Source organism: Salminus brasiliensis, chromosome 22 (assembly GCF_030463535.1).
Source record: "Salminus brasiliensis chromosome 22, fSalBra1.hap2, whole genome shotgun sequence".
Classification (NCBI taxonomy): Eukaryota; Metazoa; Chordata; class Actinopteri; order Characiformes; family Bryconidae; genus Salminus; species Salminus brasiliensis.
The window spans coordinates 1,830,176-1,849,690 of record NC_132899.1 but is presented as its reverse complement, the minus strand read 5'-3'; the positions used below and the strand labels follow the sequence as shown (position 1 = coordinate 1,849,690).

General features: G+C 42.1%; 1 protein-coding gene across 3 annotated transcripts; it reads left to right on the top strand.

The window, feature by feature from the left end:
• Positions 1-60: 60 nt before the first annotated feature.
• On the top strand, positions 61-19,515 carry uros (uroporphyrinogen III synthase). 3 transcript variants are annotated; one of them, XM_072667836.1, is made up of 11 exons: positions 61-322; positions 2,674-2,727; positions 4,920-5,003; positions 5,118-5,201; positions 6,243-6,339; positions 9,196-9,267; positions 13,194-13,268; positions 14,767-14,850; positions 15,353-15,438; positions 15,684-15,782; positions 16,665-19,515. In XM_072667836.1, exons 3-11 carry the CDS (start codon positions 4,941-4,943, stop codon positions 16,803-16,805), a joined length of 801 nt encoding a protein of 266 aa, XP_072523937.1. In that variant the 5' UTR covers positions 61-322; positions 2,674-2,727; positions 4,920-4,940; the 3' UTR covers positions 16,806-19,515. The 3 variants fall into 3 exon arrangements, with proteins under 3 accessions (XP_072523937.1, XP_072523938.1, XP_072523939.1); XM_072667837.1 differs by lacking the exon at positions 2,674-2,727; XM_072667838.1 differs by lacking the exon at positions 5,118-5,201.

Below are 19,515 nucleotides of genomic sequence, written 5' to 3'. Positions count from 1 at the left end.
GTTTTACAACAGCAGGGCTTTTATTTTGAAATGTGCTCCTGTGGTCCTCTGTAAGTTCACGGAGTGTTCACATAAACACAGAGCCTGCGAGCGTGTGAGCGGCTGGGTTAGAGGCTGTAGTTGGGCAGTAGTGTGCTGGTCATGTTCCTGTGGAGGGCATCATTACCCTAGCTGGTTAGGTAGGGTAGCTGACCGATACACGGCGTGTGGTGACCAGCAGCCTGCTGACCTTCCAGCAGTGAGGGCTCTCAGACTCTCAGTGCCTACATGTGACACTGCGGCTACCAGATGTGGTCAGAGGAGTCGAAGAAGTGACCCTACAGTAAGTAGCTGCTGCTACCTCGATATCTGTAGTGCAGGTAGTTCATTAATGGTAGTAATTAGAGGAACATTAGAAGTGAGCAGTGCTGCTGCTGCTGCTGCTGTTTACACACTAACTGAACACGTGACTGTTCACCTTGTTTAGAAACGTTGCACAGTTCGCACCCCTACACACCTGATCTGCCCCATACTGCCCTGTCCTGCATGTTTACTGTGTGGTGTTGTGTTAATGTTAGGGCCTCGAGCCATGTGGGCTATTGTGTAGGATACGTTACCTGTTTTGACTTGTCTGTAAACTGTAAACCAGTACCCCTCCATGCGCACCAGTACCCCTCCATACCCACCAGTACCCCTCCATACCCCTCAGTACCCCTCCATACCCCTCAGTACCCCTCCACCAGAACCCCTACATATCCACCCATACTCACTAATATCCACCCACACTCGCCAGAACCCCTCCATATCCACCCATACTCACCAGAACCCCTCCATATCCACCCATACTCACCAGAACCCCTCCATATCCACCCATACTCACTAATATCCACCCATACTCACCAGAACCCCTCCATATCCACCCATACTCACCAGAACCCCTCCATATCCACCCATACTCACCAGAACCCCTCCATACCCACCCATACTCACTAATATCCACCCATACTCGCCAGAACCCCTCCATACCCACCCATACTCACCAGAACCTCTCCATATCCACCCATACTCACTAATATCCACCCATACTCGCCAGAACCCCTCCATACCCACCCATACTCACCAGAACCTCTCCATATCCACCCATACTCACTAATATCCACCCATACTCGCCAGAACCCCTCCATACCCACCCATACTCACCAGAACCTCTCCATATCCACCCATACTCACTAATATCCACCCATACTCGCCAGAACCCCTCCATACCCACCCATACTCACCAGAACCCCTCCATATCCACCAGTACCCCTCCATACCCACCAGTACCCCTCCATACCCACCAGTACCCCTCCATACCCACCAGTACCCCTCCATACCCCTCAGTACCCCTCCATACCCCTCAGTACCCCTCCACCAGAACCCCTACATATCCACCCATACTCACTAATATCCACCCACACTCGCCAGAACCCCTCCATACCCACCCATACTCACCAATATCCACCCATACTCACCAGAACCCCTCCATACCCACCCATACTCGCCAGAACCCCTCCATATCCACCCATACTCACCAATATCCACCCATACTCACCAGAACCTCTCCATATCCACCCATACTCACCAATATCCACCCATACTCGCCAGAACCCCTCCATACCCACCCATACTCACCAATATCCACCCATACTCACCAGAACCCCTCCATACCCACCCATACTCGCCAGAACCCCTCCATACCCACCCATACTCACCAATATCCCCCCATACTCACCAGAACCCCTCCATACCCACCCATACTCGCCAGAACCCCTCCATACCCACCCATACTCGCCAGAACCCCTCCATACCCACCCATACTCACCAATATCCACCCATACTCACCAGAACCCCTCCATACCCACCCATACTCACCAGAACCCCTCCATACCCACCCATACTCACCAATATCCACCCATACCCACCAGAACCCCTCCATACCCACCAATACCCCTCCATACCCACCCATACTCACCAATATCCACCAATACTCACAAATACCCATCAATACCCACCCATAGTAGTCGTAGTGCGTCTTGGCACCGTTTGTAGACTCAGTCTTTCTGGGACTGGATTCATAAGAATGTCTTTTTATGTGTTTTTCCTCATTTCTTAGATAAAAGGTAATCTTCAGAAAGGACACATTGAATGCAGCATTTTCAAAAATAATGTCATGTTTTCATTTATTATTAATATTTTTACTGAATCTGATAAATTCCGTCAATACATAGAAGTAAAATAATAAAATGTTTAAAATGACGTATTTAAGTTTCCGGTAAAGGCTTTATTCTCTTCCTTACACTCAGAACATCAACCACATTTAAACAGGAGTGTGCGGACTGCCTAAGGCTTTTGTATATGTGTGTTGTATAAATGTATTTTTGAAAGTTGCCCCCGTTATTGGATCTCTCCTGCTTGTTGCCTGGGTTTGAGTGTCTGTTGTCGTCAGGCTGAGGGTATCTGGCTGTTATCAGAGGTGAGCATGTGTTGGGTGTGGGGCGTCGCTGTGTGTCTATTGTGCTTACTCACTCTCAGACAGTTGTAAAGAGACAGACTTCATACGTAGAGACCTTCACTGCTGTTCTGGATATACAACAACAGCTAGACCATTTTCCATAAAGCTGAAGCTGAGGTTGGACATTTCTTCTTCTACAGCTCATCGAGGGAGAACGTTGTTTAAAGCTCTTGAGGAATTACAGTGGAGTGCAGGTACAGTTTTACCAGCACTAATGGAAGCTAATGGAAGTGTACAGTATGCAGTTGAGGTAACCAGGTCAGATCAACACTGACAGTTTTAAACCATTTATTCTAATGTATCTACCTGTAATTAACTCTATATAACATTAGAATAAACTCAAATAAACGTAAAGTCAGTGGTCAGTGAGAGTATCTACCTGTAATTAACTCTATATAACATTAGAATAAACTCAAATAAACGTAAAGTCAGTGGTCAGTGAGAGTATCTACCTGTAATTAACTCTATATAACATTAGAATAAACTCAAATAAACATAAAGTCAGTGGTCAGTGAGAGTATCTACCTGTAATTAACTCTATATAACATTAGAATAAACTCAAATAAACATAAAGTCAGTGGTCAGTGAGAGTGTCTACCTGTAATTAACTCTATATAACATTAGAATAAACCCAAATAAACATAGTCAGTGATCAGTGAGAGTGTCTACCTGTAATTAACTCTATATAACATTAGAATAAACCCAAATAAACATAAAGTCAGTGGTCAGTGAGTGTGTCTACCTGTAATTAACTCTATATAACATTAGAATAAACTCAAATAAACATAAAGTCAGTGGTCAGTGAGAGTATCTACCTGTAATTAACTCTATATAACATTAGAATAAACTCAAATAAACATAAAGTCAGTGGTCAGTGAGAGTATCTACCTGTAATTAACTCTATATAACATTAGAATAAACTCAAATAAACATAAAGTCAGTGGTCAGTGAGAGTATCTACCTGTAATTAACTCTATATAACATTAGAATAAACTCAAATAAACATAAAGTCAGTGGTCAGTGAGAGTGTCTACCTGTAATTAACTCTATATAACATTAGAATAAACCCAAATAAACATAGTCAGTGATCAGTGAGAGTGTCTACCTGTAATTAACTCTATATAACATTAGAATAAACCCAAATAAACATAAAGTCAGTGGTCAGTGAGAGTGTCTACCTGTAATTAACTCTATATAACATTAGGATGAACTCAAATAAACATAAAGTCAGTGGTCAGTGAGTGTATCTACCTGTAAAACTCCATTTATGTAGTGGTGGCTCAGTGGTTAGAGCACCGGACTATTGATAACAGGGTTGTGGGTTCGATTCCCGGGCTCGGCAAGCTGCCACTGTTGGGCCACTGTTTAGTCTTTGGGGTTTAGTCTCAGTCTTGATCAGGAAGGCTGGTTCCAGATGTTTGCAGGATTGAGTAATGTTCAAGTTTTTACACTTAAAAACGAGGCCTACGATGTTCGAAAGAACTTGAACGCTTTTAGATTTATGCCGTCTTGCAGTTTTCAATAGCGTACACTGCTTAAAGTATATAATATAAATATGAAATAGTGGAAATAAATAACTACTAGTGAAATAAGATGAAATAAGTGTTAAATAGGCCTGGGGGAACAGGACTGCTTGAGAACAGCTACCTAATTCAGCCTGTTTGGTTCTAACTGACTGGTCCTTACAGTGAACGGAGAGGCATGCTGGGCTCATATCTGCTGGAAGTATCAGCAAGTATAAGTCAGTGTGAGACTGAAAGGCAGACAGGCAGTTAGAAGCAGTGATGGATAGATCACTATATTATTTATTATTTGTAAATTAATTTAATTGAATCAGTAATTTAATCACCAAACCTCCTCTAGATGATTTACATAATGTATTAAAATGTATTATTAGGGTTGCAATATTCTGGAAATTTGTTTGAAATTTACCATGGGAATTAACGAGAATTAACAGGTATTTATGGGCAATTATGAGAATTAATGGGAATAAAATGGAAATATTCAAAGCTAAAGGGGAGAAATTTACATATAGTTGCTCCTGCTGGGCTATTGAGAAGACCACGCCCCCTGCATCCACTGTCCATTCCTCCATCACATGTCCAGCACATGTCCAGATGATTTCTAGAACCTGACACTCACCACTAACTTGTGGGAAAATACACTTTATTTGATTTGATCTCAATAATGAATAATTAATAAAGTATTTATTCTTAGTTACAGAAACCCATTGAGACATGACATATAGGTAGCTAGCATATGCTAGCCATTTTGGAATCATTTTCCAAAGTTCCTGAGCTAAAGTTTAAATAAAAGTGTATAGAATTGTATATATAATTAATTTCAGTTATGTATCTGACAGCAGCCATCTTGTCCTGTTTCTCAGTGCTTGCAGACGACCGCCAAAATGAACGTACTCCTTTTAAAAGAGCCCCGAGAGAGTGAGAGTGGACCAGACCCTTACATAAAGGTAAGATCCAGATCCTACCTGCAGTTTCTTCTGTCTCTGTAACAAACCTGGAACTTCAGCTTCATTTAAATGACTGTATTAATCAGTGTAACCTTCAAGTTGGTCGTTTTGCAGGAGCTGGCAGCGTACGGACACTCCGCTACACTGATCCCTGTCCTCTCCTTTAAGTTTGTGTCATTGAACGCCTTGTCGGACAAGGTGAGTCTCAGACCAGCACATCCGGACTTACACACACTGTAGCCCTATTCGGTAATAAGGATGTGCTGCTAATTTATGCTACAGTCAGAGCTCTAGAACCAGAGATATTACAGTACGTTCGCTTGCTCCTCTCTGCAGTCCCTGAACTGTCCTGTTAGCTTCGGAGTTATGGGGATATGTTGCAGTAATGAAGTTTGGCCACTGTGTGTCACTCTTGTCCGTCTGATTTATCAGCTCAGCTAATGGAAGTGTACAGTATGCAGGTGAGGTAACCAGGTCAGGTCAACACTGACATTGTCCCAAACAGATGTGGGGACCTCTTTATAAGACGGCTACCCTTTTACAGGGTCTATGCTAGGGATGCACCGATCCATCTTTTTCTGTTACAATACAGATACCGATATTGATTCAAGAACTTTGCATATCGTCCGATACCTGATACCGATCCGATACCATAGTTGAATTAGTAAACCATATACCTGACCATCTGGGAGAGACTTAAGGCCTCAGGATTGACACAAACATTCCTTTACTAACTTTATAAAACAAACTATAGTAAATGAACCTGATTTCTGTTTATTGATCACTAAAATGAATAACTGTGGACTCTGGACTTTGGAACAATGCTGTCTGGGCTCAGGACTTTTATTCTGAATCTCAAAGTCTATGAGACTAAAGAGGAGCTAGCAGCCCCTCCCTTCTCGGTTCTGGAAGACGAGCTGGATTACTCACTGATAGTTGATGACGGGTCGAGGGCACCATGCTGGTCAGATAGGGGGAGTCTTGCTGTGTGCTATGGTCTGTGTATGATGTCTGCAGGTTAATCTGATCCTGGGTTATGAAGCCTAGAATACCATCAGTTCCAGAATTGCGTTCAGGGAATGCATCGGTTCCTTGGATCAGACTAATTATCCAATACTAATTTTATTAATATCGGGGCCGATATCCGATCCTAGGCTTGGGGCATCCCTAGTCTATGCATGGATGGATGTGTTTAATAAATTATTAGTAATCATTTCAAACATCTGCTGCTTTCTGCAGCTGTTTCAGCCAGAGAAGCATGGCGGACTGATCTTCACGAGTCCGAGAGCAGTCGAGGCCGTGAAGATGTGCCTTGAATCCAGCACCCGGAGAGAAGGTCAGTGGACTGGTCGTGAGGAGTTGCTGAAGCTCTCAGCTGCTTTTCTGGTTATACAACAACAAAGAGCCTTAAATGAAGCCACAACCACCACAGCGACCACTGTAACCCTCATACACCTTGTATATAGGGCGGGGCGATATGGTACAAATACGATATCACGATATTTTTATCACAAAACTGTAATCAGAGACTAAACACATCAGTAGCAGCTCAACATCTGCTGCTCTTCATCTAATGAGCCCAGTCTAATCACACTGTTAGTAATGAAACCTGCAGCTGATCAGTGTTTATTACACTAACAGTCTCCTCCAGATGATTAAAATAGCTTCAATAAAGGCAAAGAAGTTTCTAATAGTAAGCTAACAGAACCTGGAGCGTGGATTCCTGTTCAGTTGACGTTCTGTAAGATGTTTGGTTTATTACAAATGTTATTGTAGCTAGTTTCAGTAAATATTTTTAAAGATAAGACACTAATTACTTTTTACAGCATCTTCAAATATCTTCACAGCAGCTTCTTAACTTTCTGAACTTTCAATTGAAGTCGGTGTAAAAAGATTTTGGAGCATTTCTATTGGTCCTTTCATCCTTAAATTCTGTTACAGTATAAAGAAGAACTGCCAGATTCACATTATGTCGTAAAAAGAGGACAGCTGCAGTGGAGCTGCGAGGGTTTTGTACAACAATGATTCTATATGTTTCCAAAATATTTTTATGTGGCTTTCCAAATACAGGTTGTGATACATATACGTAGTAAAAACAGACAAATACCAAAGTGTGTGTGGGGTGTGGGGGGGGGGGGGGGGCACAAAAAAATACATTAATAAGATAATGTATAAGATATTTATATGGACATCAACTTGGCCTTCAACTAAAAACTCACTTCTGGGTTGCAGGGTGAGAGCATCACAGTTCTCTTTCCTCTGTTTGGCTGATTTTAAACATTTTAAACTGGATTAATGTATGTCTTGTATTTAATGAGCATTTGTTGATCTTTTTAACGCTTCTTCCCAATGTCCACAAGTAATCTCTATACCGAAGTTCTTGCGCTGTTGTAGTTTCCATCAGTTGCTGCTTCTGCTTTTAGCTCCTCACTGCTGTTAATGAGGCCTAGAGGGCACCAGAGGGCGCTCTGCTAGAACTCAGCGGTGAAAACAAAGGATCAGAACTGGATCAGGCTTAAAATAGCTGATACTTGATCCATTAAAATATAAATATGCAAATCTAATCACTTCTTTTTTAATGTCACTTTAACAAGGGTAAAGGTGTGTAAAATCTTGGTGTATAGTTCCACACAATAACTTGGGGCAGGAATTCTTGTTTGGTTTACTACAAATTGTATTGTAATTAGTTTACTAATATATAGTAATATATTTATAATATATTTTATAGTTAATACACATAATAATAATAATAACAATGATCATCATCATCATTTATTATTAAAAAATATTTAAAATTCTTTTTTTAAAAAGGGGACCGAAACAATAGAGATAATAGAGATCGAGAGAATAAAGGTTTGCGCTATTACAGCGCTGCTGTAGTTTCCATCAGCTTCTGCTTGGGGTTTTGGAAATAGTTTTAAATATATATAAAAAAAGAAAGCCACGTATTGATAAGGAATGTGTTTGAATAAATATGTAAATATATGTAAACACACACACACACACACACACACAGACACACACACACACATATACAAACACTGTTAAAAATGAACTGAGTGCGAGTTATAGGCATATACTGCAGTAATAGAGATTGACCACTGTGTGTCACTCTTGTCCATCTGATTTATCAGCTCAGCTCCAGCTCAGGTAAGACCAGTCCTGGAGATCTACCTCTCTGAATCCACAGTTCTAATATAATAGAATGGGACTAATCTGATCAGTGCCATCAATCTTGGACCTGTGTTTAATTCTGTTCATTGGAACTTTAGTTCGTATGCTCTCCACAGCACTATACGCAAGAAGGCTACCCTTACACCGGGTCTACGGTGGTTAAATGTGTTAAATAAATCATTAGTAATCATTTCAAACACATAAATAAAAACAGGACAACAGCGAGCTGCTGCTCTCCAAACTGTTGAAGCTCAGATGCTGCTGGTTCCTGATCTTACTGTGGGTTCTCCATCAGTCAGTGTTCTACCGGTCAGCTTCAGCAGAGCTCTGTTAATACCGGACTACAGCTGAACTCCAACAGGAGCTTTAATTACTCACTAATGATCATCTGATCAGCTCATGAACACATGAAGAGAGCATTCTCACAGTCTGAGCTCTGAGTGATATTGCTGAGCTTCACATTTTCAGCATATGAAATATCTTCATGTTTGGAGCTCATTAACTATTGCTGACGAGTTTCACTCTTTACAGTGAGAGCCTCTCTGCTGTTTATAAGTGGTAATAACTCGTTAATAAACCGACATAGTGCAACTGAGGTCAAACTAGAGAGGAGAAAATGACCATTTCTGACTAAAACTGCACAAACTGATCCTGATTGGGGATCAATAGTAGAACCCTATGGATAAAGATCTGCTGCAGCTGAGAGCTTTACCCCTGCCTGATAGAGAGAAGACCAAGGAAGCCTCTGAGCTTTAATGATTAACTTATTAATGATAAATCAGTCAAGTGTTCATGACCTGATTTATAATCATTAAACACGCACATATTAAACCTTTATATACAACATATTTTAACCCCTTAACACTCCAGGGCTTATCACACACTAAGGTGTATTACTCAGTAACTACAGGGACTGCTGTACTGGTAATATTCTCTGTAGTTTGTAATAACACTTTCGGCCTGTTGGTGGAGTCTACGCTGTTTAAGGGGTTTGTTTTATGCTGTTGTCTGTTTTCAGAGTGGGGCGCTGTTAAAGACACGTGGAACAGAAAGTCTGTGTATGTGGTGGGAAAAGCTACAGCGTCATTAGGTGAGTTCAACAGCTGCACGCAACTCCTCTCCTCATCGGACGTGTAGTTTGACCCAGAAGAAAGGAAGTCTGTTATTGGGGGGGGGGGGGGGGGGGGGGCGTATCGGGGGGAGACTAAGGCGCTGTCACTATGATCAAAGAATCGCTGGTTCGAATCCCGGTCATGCTGCCAGCCATCAGCAGTCGGGGCCCCAGGGGAGCATAATTGGCATTGCTCTCTCCAGGGTGGGTAGATGGCGCTCTCTCCCCACATCGCTTCACAGTGCGGTGCTGGCCGATGCGTTGCAGCCGGGGGTGTTCGGCCGGTTGCACGGTAAGGTTGCATCAGCTTCAGCTTCAGCTGGCTGCACATGTGTCGGAGGGGGCTTGTTGATCTTCAGCTTCACTGGTGCATGCGATGGGGGGAGAATAGGTGCAGTTTGGGTAGTTGGTGATGTTTAATGATGAGACTTTTTTTTTTTAAATCAGAAATAAATTATTATTATTTAAAAAATCCAACTATTTGAGTTAAGTGAACCTTCTTGATGGTTTTCTACATTAAACTAATTGAATCTTTGAATTACATCAACTTATTATAATTGAGTTGAGTTGAGTCTGTTGCCATTGGTAACTAAGTAGTGATTGGCCCATGCCAGCTTAAACACTGGGCACTTAGCTAACAAGTCTGTGTAACTGAGTTAACTGTGCTGTTTATGTACATAGACCTGTAGGGTTTACCTGGAGTTCAGTTTGGCTCAGAAATGTTTGGAACTGTATCAACTGCAATTTCCCTCCTGGGATTAATAAAGTATCTCTGATTCTAATTCCAACATAAAAAGACTTCATGTGGTAACAAGCAATTTAAAGGGGTTTATTTAACTCAAATAAAGACTTTGCATCAATTAATGTTTTTTATAGTTATTGTTTAATTAATTGAAATATGTTTTTAGGTTGAATGGACAAAGGATCATACTGTCAGGCTTTAATTAGATGATGAAGATGGTTTTAGTCCATTAATATTTCGCTATTAAAATATTAAAAAAGTGTAAAGTTGCTTAAAGATTTGAGCTTTGGGGTGAAGTTTAGATTTAAAGTCTTAATGTTATGGGTTAACTTAAGGTTGTGGGAGTTATGGGTTAACTTTGATGTTATTTTATACTTACAGTATTTGAGTTATTCAACAAAACCTTAATAGGGCTGGATTTTTAAATTTTTATTAGAGGTTCAAGCCACACAAAAAAGGATCTGGGTGGCATTCATGTAACATTAATGACGTTCACGTCTGATATCGGAAGATAAGCAGGGTCAGACCTGGTCAGTGCTTGGTTGGGAGACCACCTGGGAGGACCAGGTGCAGTGGTGGCTCAGTGATTAGAGCACCGGGCTATTGATATGGCCAGGGTTGTGGGTTCAAAGCCCACATGAGCATTCACAAGGCCATTCACTCTCAAGTTAGCTGCCCACTGCTCCGGGCACGTGTTTGATCACTAGTGTGAGGATGGTTGTCTTGTCTTGTGTTATGTGCTGACACAGGTTATAGTGAATAATAATAAATGAATACATAGTGAATAAATAATTTAGACCTGTATAATTCAGGCTTCATTAAACAAATCAAGACCTTAATGAATCTCTAATCCTTATTCCTTAACAGTCAGTCAAGTTAACCTGGCAGGACTCATATTTACAGTGTCTGTCTTCAGAGACATGTCAGTGTAGCAGCATTAACACTAATGACGTCTGTCTGTTCTGCACTCATACACAGTATACTGTCTGACACACCGTAGCTTTAATAGCTGCTCCTTCAAACTGGCTGTAAATTCAATTACACAGTCGTACCACTCAGGATGTTCCTCAGAGGCGCCATGGCTCACGGTTACACCTTGGTGGGATTCACACGTCCCCGCTGCGTTCCTCTTTAGTACATTAGCTAATGAGCTGCTAATTAGAGTGGCCTTGTGTGTGTGTAAGTGTGAGATGTGTATGCGTGTGTGTGTGTGTGTGTGTGTGTGTGTGTGTGTGTGTGTGTGTGTGTGTGTGTGTGTGTAAAGCACCTGCAGGAATGTATTAGCTTTTTTAGCTGCAGCTGGAATCAGCTTTACCTCAAGCTGTGTGGGTTTTTACCTTCTTTACAACCATCCTCTCACAATAGCCCTTAACCAGCAACTGCGGTACCACCTGAGGTGCTCGTTAAAGAGCAGGTTGGTGTCGGGTGAACAGCCGTGTGATTTCACAGGTGGGAAGCTTTCTGTTGACTTGGAGCGGTCGTATGAGTAAGAGAAGCTAATTGGGTTTTTTCGCAGCATTCGATCAAAACCCAGAAGCACAACCTGCTCCAGAGCTCTCCCAGCTGATTGGATAAATAAAAACACTAAGCTGTTTTTAATTTTCCACACTTTTCTCAATTATTTAAATGAATGTTCCATGAAATCTGGCTGGTTTACATCAAATACTGCAATTAAATGTTTGATTGTTTGATAAATGTTGGGATTTATTATTTTTAATACATTTTTTTTTACTTTTGTAACATGATTGTTATGAAGTGCACAGTATGAAAATATTGTGTGATATAGTGATACATGTAGACTTTGTTTGGGCTGAAAAATGCTCAGATGCTGTTTACCAAGCCTATTTACCACTGCTACCTGACCACTGCTACCTGACCACTGCTACCTGACCACTGCTACTGACCATGTTAAACCTAAATGGACTCTTAGCTATCTGCCACTATTAACTATCATTACTCTGACCATCACTGCCATGACTATATTAAGTTATTCTACACCATGATTATTATATTATAATTATGATCAGAGCAGTTCAACAGTTTAGATGGTTTAGTAATTTTTATCAATAATTAATAAATAGTTCTGATCAGAGGAGGACGGGTCGGGTCCCCCTGTGAGTCTTGGTTCTTCCCAAGGTTTCTTCCTCCAGCTCTGAGGGAGGTTTTCCTGCACTGTTGCCGTTGGTTTGCTCACTGGGGGTCTTTAAACCTTCATGTCTTATGTCATTTCTTTTTTTCTGTTACTAATTATGTAAAGCTGCTTTGTGACGACAACAGTTATAAAAAGCTACACAAATAAATTTGACTTGACTTGACTATTTACCACCCTGTTATTATACCTCCGAATGAAACACACTAGCTGTGTCCGACGCTGTGCCCTACTCACTACATAGGGCACTACTTTGGGGTTTCACCTGTTTGTAGTGGTCCCATAATGCACTGTTAAACATAACATGCATACGATATACCCTTAAACAGATGTGGAATACCCATAATCCATTGGGTTGTTTGACGATTTGCCCACAGCTTCTTGAGGAAGACCAGCGGTCAGATGAGCTCACGCACTTAACGTCATCGTCCGAAATCTTCCACCACCTCGTGGACGTCTGTTATCTAGAACAGTATATAACATGTATGGGGCAGTGAATAGAGCTCAGTTTCAAACACAGCCATTCACTTTTCTTTTATGGAGGACTCCTGAAAAAAAGCACTGCTTTGATTGGTTGGTTTACATCAAATACTGCAGTTAAATGTTTGTTTGTTTGATAAATGTTGGGATTTATTATTTTTAATACAAAAAAAACTGTATATTTTCCATATTTTACTTTTTACCATGATTTAAATCTGGCATAGAGGTGCACAGTATGAAAGTATTGTATGATACAGTGATAAATGTAGTTACTGGGGTTCGCAGTAAGCTCCTGCGAGTCTCCTGGTGATCATCAGTAGTTAAAGTACACTGATCAACCGCATGTTTCTATACAGAGACTGAAGCAGACTTAGTATTTGGGTCACAAAATGTCATGATAAATATCATATATGTTGCATACGGCTTTAATATCATTTACATTTGCGATTATGGCACTTAGCGGACAGTCTTAAGTCAGGTTTTTGTATATTGGAGTTAATCAGAATACTTTCCATCCATTCTTCTCCTGTGCAGTGGAGGCTCTGGGACTGAACCCCTTTGGAGAAGACTCGGGCACTGCAGAGGTCCTGTCTCGACTCATCATCGACAGTAAGAAATCTCTCCTCTCACTCTTCTCAGCCTCTTGCTCCTGGAAGCTGAAAGAATCACTCATCAATATGCAGAAATGCTAGTTGCTAATTGCTGTGTCAGTTTCTGTGACGTTTCTGGCAGGGCTTTTAGAAGTGTATTAGTACCGGCTAGAGTGAAGCGGGTATGTCATTATAAAAAATAAAAAAAAATTTAATGTATATAATTTCTATAATTTGTTTTATAAATGTATATAATTGACAGTTATATGTTAAGACCTAACACCATTAGACCTCCACTCTTAAAAAAAGGAAGGTGATCAAAGATTTCTTTGAGTGATGCCATAGAACAGAGGTCACTAGTATGTGGATCACAGTCCGGGTCCACCCCTGAGTGTTTATTTTAACAGGTGTAGCTTCTCTAGACTTTTCGGTACAGGTTTAGCTCTGAGAGCTATAAGGGCACTACGTAACAGAGCTGAGTTCAGTAGCACTCCTTTTTGTGGCTTCAGGCCCATGTGCTCACCCCAGTGTCCTCCTCTGCCACACGGAGCCCTTTTTAACCACCAGGAGGTTGTTAAAGGCGGCTCAGCAGTGCGTGGGAGGGGGTGAACCCTTGTCTCCACCTCCTAACTGTCACAGCTCTTCACACCCACACATCTCTACTACAGACATGCTGTATGGAATCAAAAGAGGTTCTTCTATGGCACCAACCAAAGAACCACCTTTATTATTATTATTCGGTTTGAGTTCATATCAATAATAATAATATCAAACATAAGGCCAAAATAGCAAGGAGGGCCGTTTGATGAAGCTGAAGCTGATGCTGACTGATGAAGATCAATCACAGCTGCTCAATCATCACTGATTTGCTGTAATTCATAAATAAATAAATAAATAAATAAGGAACACCAGATCTTACTGCAACCACAATCCAGAACCAGCAAGCTGACAAGATGGAGCGCTAATGTCTGGGCATGGTCTCTGATGCTCGGGTGGTCCTACACTACACTGCTGACCAGCTGTTTGGGGGCTTGTTTGAAGGATCTATCTCTTTTGTATTGCTGGAGAACCACAAACAATGACTCCATCTGAACTACAAGACCATGTCAGACCCCACAGCGCTCCTCTCGTGATGGAGTGGGCTGAGCAGTGAGGAGGTTCAGGTGATGTCATGGCAACACGGTCAGCCGACTGAACCCCTATTGAGAGTGTGTGGGACTGTGTGGAGAAACGTGTAGGGAAGGAAAAACCCACCTCTCTAGTGAACAACACAGTTCTCCCACTGCTTCACAGCTCCTCAATGCTGGGGGGCTTTATACCCCTCTAGCCCACGCCTGGCATTATTAGGCAGCATGGAGCCAATAGGGTCATGATGTTGATCTGCTCCAGAGGGTCCTATTCTATTGGCAGTACTTCTTCTCTACAGGCACTAGACAAGCTGTGTGTGCATTTGGACATCTGTGTCAGCAATGGGTGCAACTCAGCCTTTTTTGTCTTGTCTGTGCTGCTGTTTGCAGGAGAAGGTCCTGAGACCCTGCCTCTGCTCTTCCCCTGCGGCTCGCTGAAGAGAGAAGTTCTGCCCACTGCGCTCCGGCGAAACGGTCAGACCCGTGAAAATAAGGAGACTGTTTTAGCTCAGTTTACCAGCTGCTGTTTGTGTGAGATGCCAGAACCATTCTAGCCATTAAACGTGTGGTTATTAATGTGTATCACCTGACCCGGAGGCCGGTATCGCTCGGTAGCGTAGCAGGTACGGCTTCCTGTGTGACATCTGTTACTGTTGTTAATTAGAGTCTGAAAAACACGTCGAACACAGCTCTATTTACGGCATGCTGGCAGAATCGACGTGTGTGTGCGGGGGTGTACAGGTGGATAGGTGGAGTGTGTGTGTGTGTGTGTGTGTGTGTGTGTGTGTGTGTGTGTGTGTGTAATTGAATAGCGTCTGTTCTCTCTGTGCTGCGCTGAAGCTGCTGCTAGTGTCACAATCCCCCTGGGTCCCATACTAATTACAGCCCTGTGTCTAATTGTGCTGTATGACATAAAGAGCATTAGCACTCTCTCACTTTCTCTCTCTCTCTCTTACTTGCTCTCTCGCTCTCTCAGAAATCCCCCTGGAGACCCTCACAGTCTATCAGACCTCCGAACATCCTGACCTGGAGAAAAACATCACTCACTATTTTACTAACCAGGTAAACAGACAGATGAAGCCTAAAAAGGGGGACTTCCTGCATGTCACTGTCACACGAAAATCTTATATACTTATACTTATATATATACAGTTATATCAGAAAATTATGACCACCCACCTAATGGTGTGAATTATCAGCCTGGGCTTAAATGATACCAGCGAGATGTTGTGGCATGGACTGTATTAGAAAAAGGAAGGTGTGTGTGTATTGAGCTCAGCTGATCCTCATGTGTGTTTGTGCTTCAGGGAATGCCAGCCAGCATTGCTTTCTTCAGTCCTTCAGGGGTAAAGTTCTGTTTGGACACATTAAAGAGCCTGGCTGGAGCAAAGCTGGACCAGATAAAGGTAATACATCAAGGTTTGATTTATTACATTTAGCTCTGAATATCAATTCAATTATAATGTTATAATTGTATTAATTAGAATGTTATAAAATGACAAAAGTATTGGGACACCCTCTTAAACATTGAATTCAGGTGGTTAATTCAGTCCCATTTTCACTGCAGGAGTATAAAAGCCTTTCTTCCACACATCAGTGAAAGAACGGGAGGTTCTAAAGAGCTCACTGAACTCCAGCGTGGTTCTGTACGTAATAGGAGACACCGCTGCACCAACTACAACAAGTCAGCTGGTGTAATCTCCTCCCTCCTAGATCTTCCTCCATCAGCTGTGAGTGGTGTTATTATTGAACAGTGGAAGAGTTTAGGAGGAACAGCTCACAGAGAGCAGCTCAGCCACCGAGTGTCTGTCAGACCACGTAAAGTTACAGAGCGGGGTCAGGGCCGAGTGCTGAGCTCAGAGCAGAGAGCAGAAAAGCCTCCAACTGACTCAGTAACTGCAGCAGAGCTCCAGACCTGCTGCTGCTGCTGGTAGAGCTTAGAGCAAAGGGGGACTGGCTCCATATTAATAATGGCTATGGGGTTAGAATGGGACGACTTAAAAGATTCTGTAGTGGAACGTGGGGGTGTCCCAATACTTTTGTCCATATAATGTACATTGAGAGCAGCTGATATTGCAGTGATACTCCAGTGCTGTAGCACAGCTGACTCAACTCATCAGCTACTTAACAGAACCCAAATGACAGGAAAACAGTGAGTCACAGCAGCTCTGCAGTGCTGGAGCTCCACAGATGCTCAGGTTCGCAGCTCAGTGTTACAGAGCTGTAATTCAAACACTGTGTAAATGTCTGGAGCTTTCTGACCACGTCCCCTGTGTGCTGTCCTGCAGTTCGCTGCTGTAGGCCCCACCACGGCGGACGCCCTAAAGGCGGAGGGCCTGAGGGTGAGCTGCACAGCGGAGAAACCAACCCCACAGCATCTTGCTAAGGGCATCGCACAGGCCCTGAGCTCAAATGTCTCTGACCTTTGACCTACGAGCCTTAGCATCAACACAATCCGTCCAGAGGAGCAGAACAACAGGGGGCGACAGCCATGAGCACCTGATTGGACTTCGGTGGAGTCTGCTGGAAATACAAATGCACATTGATAGACGGGTTTGTTGGGTTTGGTGTGAAACACTCGGTTCTAGATAACCTCCCCCAGTCAGAGCTGGAGTTCTACAGTGGAGATGAAGGGAAGCAGACGTCTGAAGCTCTAATAAAAGCTCCTCACAGAAAGTTCTTCACCTAATGGTGATGAAGACGCTGCCTGATGCCTGAGACACTGTTCTACCAGAGTTCTGAGAAGAGTTCGGCTCTAGAACCTGCTTTTAGAACCAGATCATTAAAATGGTGGAGGGATACATGCTGCAGGGTGTAGTGCAGCTACAAAAAGTAGTCCCTAAAGAGAACTGCATTAGTTCAGATTCTCTATTCACTATTTTACCATCATCATCATCATCATCATCATCATTCCATATAAAACTCAGAAGACTCGTGTAGCTGCACTGGGGGGTTTAGACAGGGAATAAAATAGTGGCTATATCTGAGTTGTCATGGCGACCGACACCTGCTTCCATTCCCCTCCACTGTAAAGAAATTTCTACAATCAGTGTCGCACTAAACAATTTCACACTCTAAAATTTTACATGTCAAAGACTGAAATATGCAAATTTTATATTTGGTGGAATTCCCCTTTAGGTCATTTAGATCAGGGTCCTCCAACCTCCACTGAACAGGTACCCACATCACTGGTTCTGCATCTGATGAAGGTGTGTTAGAGTAGAAAACACACACCTGTGCTCTGCAGATGGACTGCCAGGACTATGACCGATACACACACACACACACACCGAGAGTTGTAGAGTTACTGATCAGCAGTTGTCTCTATAATGCAGGGGTGGGAAACCCAGGGGTCCGGATTCACAGTGGCTTTCCTGTATGAAGAACCTGAAGACAAACACTAAAAAGGTTCTTCATAAAACTGTGGTTAAATGCAATTTTAAAAAAATATAGGAAGCTCTCAGATATCATCTTCATAAGGTCTTCATTATTCTCCTGTTTTTTAAATTATTTATATATATATTCATATTATTTATTTATATATGGATGATCAAATCATTTTCTTCTGTAGTCGTTTATAATTCAGCCTTTATTCTACAGCTTGACACATTTTTCTCTTTGATTGTTCAGTTAAATCTGTGCTAAATGGAGGAAAACCAGTTGCAAAGACTTCACAACATTAAACAAGAGCGTGACCTGACTGTGGAGAAAACCGCCACAGGAAAACAGTCCTACCTGGAAAATATGAGATCTGTGGCTTGAGGTTAAAAAGCCGTTATTTTCCTTATGGCGAAGCGAACGATCTCCACAATCCTGAGCCAGGCCTCTTTGCCATCAGCAGCCGGAGTCTGGGAGAGCACAGTTGGCCGTGCTCACTCCGGGTGGGTAGATGGCGCTCTCTCTCTCGACCTTTGTCACTCTTAAATCGATGTTGTCTGGGTCAGTTTTTCCAATATCATTCAACCGATAGATTTAGAAGCTGACCTTCTGACCTCTTGCGGTCTGAGGCCAGTTCGTAACAATAAGAACATGTTAAAGAACATTTAGTTTATTAATAATGATTATTATGAGACTTTTTGAAGAATAAATAAGTGTCTGAAGTATGAAAAACACTTCAAAAGAGAATTTTTGTCTTAAGACACTGTTGGTGGATCAGACCCCCGGTCCTGTACACCCATCTTCAGGCCCTGCGGCCCCCGGTTCCCCACCCCTGCTCTGAGCGGGAAGATCAGGGTGTTCTCAGTAGTGTTGAAGTTTTAAGTGACTGAATGATGCTTCATTTGTCTGCACTGAATCTGCTCTGTTAAGGATCTGATTAATTTAGTACTAAATAATATCGCTTCAGTTTCCCTCCCTCTGATGGGTTGACCTGCATATGTGTGTTTTCTGTTGTTATTGGAAAGCAATTTCACATGAATGTCAGTTATAGTGTATTATATACAGTCATATCAGAACATTATGACCACATATCTACCTTGGCTCACACTGGATGACACTAGCGAGACGGCGTGGTGTGGACTGTAGTATTAGGGTGATGGAAGCTGTTCATTATAGAGGTTAGCTGCTCCACACTGGGCATTCCCGCTACACCTTCACTATGGTTTCTGAGATGCTACCACTCTTCTCCCGGTACCCTATTGTCCTGCCCTTTTAGACATCAGCCAGTCAGATCCAATGACCCCATGGTTTGGTTCATTCCAAACCAAGGGTGGTCATAATGTTCTGGTATGACTGTGTTATAATAGATATTGTATTGTATTTCACAGTGTGTTTAGCTTTGCACCAGTTTTCACTTGAAAGAAGCATAAAAATGTGAATAAAAAAACTGTGCTTAAAGTTTGATCAGTTATTGGAAGATGCAGATTTCATATTACAATATTACACCATCCTTACCATTCAGTTCTGGCTCAGAGTTCACTTTCAGACGCTTTGATAGACTTGCCTTCAAAATAACAGTGTTCAAATTCTGATTCCATGATTCTAATGCCTGACTACATTCTGACAGTACAGCTAAAGCGCTTTATCTGGGCATGAAGATTATTATTATTATGTACATTCAATAATAACGTTAATAAAAATAATATGCTTTATTTCTATTGCGCTTTTCATACAAATAAACCGTCCACTGTCTGTCTCTTA

Bases quoted from the DNA above. Each gene is read 5' to 3' on its own strand.
- uros (XM_072667837.1), top strand. From the start codon at position 4,941: ATGAACGTACTCCTTTTAAAAGAGCCCCGAGAGAGTGAGAGTGGACCA. The intron at 6,340-9,195 runs GTCAGTGGACTG...GTCTGTTTTCAG, and splicing joins ATCCAGCACCCGGAGAGAAG to AGTGGGGCGCTGTTAAAGAC. The intron at 15,783-16,664 runs GTAATACATCAA...GCTGTCCTGCAG, and splicing joins CAAAGCTGGACCAGATAAAG to TTCGCTGCTGTAGGCCCCAC.